The sequence below is a fragment of the Sapajus apella genome, unplaced genomic scaffold (genome assembly GCF_009761245.1).
Source record: "Sapajus apella isolate SASKATOON/1434 unplaced genomic scaffold, GSC_monkey_1.0 scaffold32, whole genome shotgun sequence".
NCBI lineage: Eukaryota > Metazoa > Chordata > Mammalia > Primates > Cebidae > Sapajus > Sapajus apella.
This window is the reverse complement of record NW_022436972.1, coordinates 6,121,980-6,128,885: the sequence shown is the minus strand read 5'-3', so window position 1 is coordinate 6,128,885 and position 6,906 is coordinate 6,121,980. Positions and strand designations below refer to the sequence as shown.

Below are 6,906 nucleotides of genomic sequence, written 5' to 3'. Positions count from 1 at the left end.
TTTTTTTTTTTTTTTTTTTTTTTGAGACAAGGTCTCACTCTGTCACCTAGGCTGGTGTGCAGTGGTGTGATCTCAGCTCACTGCAGCCTCCGCCTCCTGGTTCAAGTGATTCTCCTGCCTCAACCTTCCTAGTAGCTGGGATTACAGACACACACCCGGCTAATTTTTGTATTTTTAGTAGAGATGGGGTTTCACCGTATTGGCCAGGATGGGGTCGAACTCCTCACCTCAAGTGACCCACCCACCTTGGACTCCCAAAGCGCTGGGACTACAGGTGTAATCCACCACACCTGGCCTGCTAAAAGTTTTCTAGGAAAATTTGAAACTAGCGTACTCATGGTTAAAAAAAAGTCATACAGGCCGGGCGCGGTGGCTTACACCTATAATCCCAGCACTTTGGGAGGCCGAGGCGGGTGGATCACGAGGTCAAGAGATCGAGATCATCCTGGTCAACATGGTGAAACCCTGTCTCTACTAAAAATACAAAAAATTAGCTGGGCATGGTGATGCACGCCTGTAGTCCCAGCTACTTGGGAGGCTGAGGCAGGAGAATTGCTTGAACCCAGGAGGCGGAGGTTGCAGTGAGCCGAGATTGCGCCATTGCACTCCAGCCTGGGTAACAAGTGCGGAACTCCGTCTCAAAAAAAAAAAAAAAAAAAACAGTCATACAGAGTTTAATTACAGTAATTTGTAAATTAAGTATAGGCATATTTGTTTTAATGTATTGTACTTTATTGGGCTTCACAGATAATGCATTTTTTAAAAACACAAATTGAAGGTTTGTGGAAACTATGTTGAGCAAGCCTACTGGTGCCATTTTTGCAACAGTATGTGTTCATATCATGTCTCTGTCACAGAGCTCTGATAAAGATGTATAGAGTGATTAATGTTATTTTCAGTCTCCTAACACAATACCCATTTTGTGGCCCATGGATCATGGAGTCATTTCAACTTTCAAGTCTTATTATTTAAGAAACATGTCGGCCAGGTGTGGTGGCTCATGCCTGTGATCCCAGGACTTTGAGAGGCTGAGGCGGGCAGATCACGAGGTCAAGAGATCATGACCATCCTGGTCAACATGGTGAAACCCCTTTCTCTACCAAAAATACAAAAATTAGCTGAGTGTGGTGGCGTGGGCCTTTAGTCCCAGCTACTCAGGAGGCTGAGGCAAGAGAATCACTTGAACCTGGGAGGTGAAACCTGGCAGTGAGCTGAGACTGCACCACCTACACTCCAGCCTGGTGACTGAGCGAGACTCCATCTCAAACAGAACAAAACAAAAACAAAAGAAACTTGTCTTATAAAGAATAGCTGCCACAGTGATTTTTCTGATAGATATAGGTAAAGTGAATTGAAAACCTTCCAGAAAGGGTTCACCATTCTAGATACCATTAACAACGTGTAAGTGTTTCATGGGAAGTCAAAATATCATGAAACATTAACCAGTTTAGAAGAAGTGGATTCCAATCCTCATGAATGACTTTGTGGAGAGGGTTCAAGACTTCAGTGGAGGAAAGTAACTGCCTATGTGGTAGAAATAGCAGGAGAACTAGAATTAGAAGTTAAGTCTGATGATGTGACTGAATTATTGCCATGTCACAATAAAACTTAAATGATGAGGAGCTTCATATAATTTGGCTCTGTGTCCTCACCCAAATTGCATCTTGAATTGTAATCCCCACATGTCAAGGGACAAATATGGTGGGAGGTGACTGGATCACAGAGGCAGTTTCCCCCATGTTGTTCATGTAATAGTGAAGGAGTTCTCACAAGATCTGATGGCTTTAAAAGTGAGAGTTCCCCTGTACTCTTTCTTGCCACCTTGTAAAGAAGGTACTTGTTTCTCCTTCATCTTCCACTATGATTTTAAGTTTCCTGAGGCCTCCCCAGCCATGTGGAACTGTGAATCAATTAAACCGTGTTCCTTTACAAATTACCCAGCCTCAGGTATTTTTTATAGCAGCATAAGAATGAACTAATACAAAGAACTAGTACAAGGAATGAGGTACTGCTATAAAGATAACCTGAAAATGTGGACTGTGGAACTACGTAACAGGCAGAGGGTTGGAATAGTTTGGAGGGCTTGGAAGAAGACAGGAAGCTGTGAGAAAGTCTGAACTCCCTAGAGACTTGTTGAATGCTTTTAACCAAAATGCTGACAGTGATATGGACAATGAAGTCCAGGCTGAGGTGGTCTCAGATGGAAATGAGGATCTTATTGGGAAGTGAAGCAAAGGTCACTCTTGCTACGCTTTAGCAAAGACACTAGTGGCATTTTGCCCCTGACCTAGAGATCTGTGGAATACTGAACTTGAGAGAGATGATTAGGGTATCTTGTAGAAGCAATTTCTAGGCAGCAAAGTGTTCAAGGGCTGATCTGGCTTTTCCTAGAAACACAGAGTCATGTGCATTCACAAAGAGATGGTTTGAAATTGGAACTTATATTTAAAAGGGAAGCAGAGCATAAAAGTTTGGAAAATCTGCAGCCTGACCATGAAGCAGAAAAGAAAAATCCATTTCCTAGGAAAAAATTCAAGCCATTTGCAGAAGTTTACATAAGTAATTAGGAGACAAACATTAATAGCCAAGACAACAGAGACAATGTCTCCAAGACATATCAGAGATCTTCCCTGCAAACCCTTCCATCACAGGCCTGGAGGCCTAGGAGGGAAAAATGGTTTTGTGGGCTGGGCCCAGGGCCTCACTGCTCTGTGCAGCCATAGGACATGATATCCTGTGTCCCAACTGCCCCAGCTCCAGCCATGGATGAAAAGGTCCAAGGTACAGATTGGGTGATTGCTTCAGAGGGCACAAGCCCTAAGCCTTGGTGGTCTCCATGTAGAGTTGGGCCTGTGGGTATGCAAAAGACGAAATGGGCTTGGAGCCTCTGCCTAGACTTCAGAGGATGTATGGAAGCACCTGAGTATGCCCAGACAGAAGTCTGCTGCAGGGGCAGAGCCCTCATAGAGAACCTCTGTTAGCACAGTATGGAAGGAAAATATGGGGTTGGAGCCACCCCCAAGTCTTCACTGGGGAACTGCCTAGTGGAGCTGTGAGAAGAAGGCCACTGTCCTCCACTGAAAGCTTGCACTGTGTGGCTGTCAATCAATGCCAGCCTATGAAAGTAGTTGCATGGGCTGTAGCCTGCAGAGCCAAAGGGGCACAGTTGCCTAAGGCCGTGGAGCCCACCCCTTGTATCAGCATGCCCTGGATGTGAGACATGGAGTCAAAGAAGATTTTAGAGCTTTAATGATTGGGCTGGGTGTGGTGGCTCACGCCTGTAATACCAACATTTTGGGAGGCCAAGGTGGGTGGATCACTTGAGGCTAGGAGTTTAAGACCAGCCTGGTAAACATGGCAAAATCTGATTTCTACTAAAAATACAAAAATTAACTGGGCATGGTGGTGCACACCTATAATTCCAGCTACTTGGGAGGCTGAGGCACAAGAATTGCTTGAAACCAGGAAGTGGAGGTTGCAGTGAGCCAAAATCTCTCCACTGCATTCTAGCCTAGGCAACAGAGCAAGACCCTGCCTCAAAAAAAAAAAAAAAAAAAAAAGAAAAAAAGATTTAATGATTGCCTGACTAGGTTTTGGACTTGCATGGGGCCTCTGGCCCCTTTGTTTTGGCCAATTTCTCCCATTTGGAATGGGAACACTTACCCAATGCCTGTACCCCCACTGTCTCTTGGAAGTAACTAATTTGCTTTTGATTTTATAGGCTCATAGGTGGAAGGGATTTGTCTTGTCTCAGATGAGGCTTTAGGCTTGAACTTTTGAGCTAATGGTGGAATTAGCTAAGACTTTGGGGGACTGCTGGGAAGGCATAATTGGTTTTGAAATGTGAAAAGGACATGAGATTTGGGAGGGTCTAGGGCAGAATGATATGGTTTGGCTCTGTGTCCCTATCCAAATCTCATCTCCAGTTGTAATCCCCATGTGTTGAGGGAGAGACCTGGTGGGAGGTGATTGGACCATGGCAGTTTCCCCCATGCTGTTCTTGTGCTAGTGAGGGAGTTCTCATGAGATCTGATGGCTTAAAAGTAGCAGTTTCCCCTGCACTCTCTTTTGCCACCTTATGAAAAAGGTACTTGCTTCTTGTTTGCCTTGTGCCATGATTGTAAGTTTCCTGAGGCCTCCCAGCCATGTGTAACTGTAAGTCAATTAAACTTCTTTCCTTCAGAAATTACACAGTCTCAGGTATTCTTTACAGCAGTGTGAGAACAGATTAATACACAGATGCTTCTTATGGATGAGCAAAGAAAGTAGTTTCTTGAAGGAATCTATTCCTGGTGAAGATGCTGTGAATATTGTTGAAATGAAAACAAAGGATTTAGAATATTACATAATATTCTGATAAAGCAGAGTTTTATAGAATTGACTCCAATTATGAAAGCAGTTCTACCATGGATAAAATGCTATCAAACAGCATTGCATGCTACAGAGAAATCTTTCATGAAAGGAAAAGTCAATCAATGCTGCAAACGCCATTGTCTTATTTTAAGAAATTGCCACAACTACCCCCAACCTTCAGCAACTACCACTCTGATCAGTCAGCAGGCACAAACCACCAGCAAAAATATTACAACTCACTGAAGGCACAGATGATCATTAACATTTTTTTTTAAGCAAAAAAGTATATTAAGGTATGTGCATTTTTAAATGACATAATGCTACTACTCATTTAAGAGATTACAGTATGGTGTAACCATTACTTTTGTATGCCCTGGGAAACTGAAATATTCATGTGATTTGCTCTACTGTAATATTTGCTTTGTTGCGGTGGTCTAGAATCAAACCCACAGTATCTCTGAGGTTTGCCTGTAAATTATTTCACATTCACTTATTCATGAAAATAGTATGATCTAGTGATAATTTTAAGCAAATAAAATGTAAGGAGCAATATTTCTGCATATTTATATAGAACATGTAAGTTACACGTTCTTACTCAAAAAATTTACATGGACAAAGACAACTAGAGAGAACAGGAAATAAGATATCACTAAAATTTTGGAAGTTAAGAATTTGTTGGACAAGTAAATGACAAAGCAGCCTGAGAACATGTAACTTACATGTTCTATATAAATGTGAGTTACGTGTTCTATATAAAGTAAGTTATAGACATGTAAGCTACATGTTCTATATAAATCATGAGGAAACGCAGAAAAACAAAATCTTCTGCAACAAAAGGGAGATATGAAAAAATAAAATTTATGTCAAATAAACATAAAAACACCATGATTTTTAATATTAAAATAGACACCACGAGAATAATAGGTCCCAGTTCCAGGTATAACACCACATGAAAAGTAATAAATGTAATGACAAAAATGCAAAAGTAACATAATATAGGTAAGAATTGAGGAAAAAGAGTACAAATGGCTTAGGGAAAAATAATCTGATGTTTCTGTCCCTTGTTGCTATTCTTTCTCTAATATAAAGGAATAATCTAGATACTCAAAAATAAAGTCAATTTATTACTCAAAAACAATTTACTCATTGTTAAACTGAAAGTCTCTAAAACTCTGTTCTCATATTAGAAATAAAAATATGTACTATGTAACTCATTTTACCTTCATGTTCTTCAAATTCCTCTTGAATTTTAGTGAATAAGGCTTCTAGTCTCTTTTGTTGGGCCACCGCATGTTTTGCTGCTTCCTTTTCTTCCTCTCTTTCCTTGCGAAATATGTATAATCCAGATGAAGTCTTCTCCATCCACTGTAATAATGTGGTACACACACAGAAAAGTCATATATAGAACATTCAAATTAATTGTCTCAGGTAGGGCATGGTGGCTCACACCTGTAATCCCAGAACTTTGGGAGGCTGAGGCGGGTGGATCACCTGAGGTCTGGAGTTAGAGACCAGCCTGACCAACATGGTGAAACCCTGTTTCTAACCAAAATACAAAATAAGTCAGGCTTGGTGACACATGCCTGTAATCTCAGCTACTTGAGAGGCTGAGGCAGGAGAATCACTAGAACCTGGGAGGTGGAGGCTGAAGTGAGCCAAGATCACACTATTGCACTCTAGCCCAGGCAAGAAACCAAAACTCTGCCTCAAAAAAAACAAACAAAAAATTAATTGTATCAAAAGAAAGAAATATATAGTAAGTTGCAAGAGTATATCATACCTGTATAGGGTATGCTCTTTGAATAATTACATCAACACAACCAACATTTCCTCCATCACTGAAAAGTGATGACAAGGGCAGAGGAAAAGGCCTAGGGTCAGGAAAGAATCCAAGTTTGGTATACCAGCGAGCAGGCCGAGTACTGTTAGCAGAAATCTGGACAAATTAATAAATATATTGATTTAGGAGTTAAATATGTATTCAATTCTATTACAAATATCACAAAGTTTTCATTCTTTTAGAACTGCCTTAAAAGCATTCACTTTAAAAAGTCTTAGGGAGATTAGGACAGTGAATAAGTAAAAAACTGTACAAAAGTGAAAATATTATATTTTCAAAATATAGTACTTCTCAAATGTATTGTTTATATTGTTGAAGTTTTTAATGCTATTTAAATGTTTATATTAGAAAATAAAATACACTTATTTATCTAGGCTTCCTCAAAAAATTTACAAGCACAAAGACAACCAGAGAATAGAAAATGAGATATCACCAAAATTTTGGAACCTAAGAATTTGTTGCACAAGTAAATGACAAAGCAGCCTAAGAATGATTACGGTTAATACAAACAATAAATATTCATAGAACACTTACTAAGACACCTGGCCAGGTGAGGTGGCTCACGCCTGTAATCCCAACACTTTGGGAGGCCAAGGCAGGCACATCACCTGAGGTCAGGAGTTTGAGACCAGCCTGCCCAACATGGTGAAACCCCATCTCTCCTAAAAATACAAAAAGTAGCCAGGTGAGGTGGTGGGTGCCTGTAATTCCAG

General features: G+C 40.6%; 1 protein-coding gene across 2 annotated transcripts in view; it reads right to left on the bottom strand.

Moving 5' to 3' along the window:
* BRCA2 (BRCA2 DNA repair associated) overlaps window positions 1–6,906 on the bottom strand; it is a 96,426-nt gene that overhangs the window by 22,518 nt on the left and 67,002 nt on the right. For both annotated transcript variants that reach the window (XM_032294425.1, XM_032294426.1), the window contains exons 19-20: window positions 6,134–6,289; window positions 5,574–5,718 (exon numbers count right to left, since the gene is read on the bottom strand). In XM_032294425.1, the coding sequence (XP_032150316.1) occupies window positions 5,574–5,718; window positions 6,134–6,289 (301 nt within the window). The remainder of the gene's footprint in view (window positions 1–5,573; window positions 5,719–6,133; window positions 6,290–6,906) is intronic.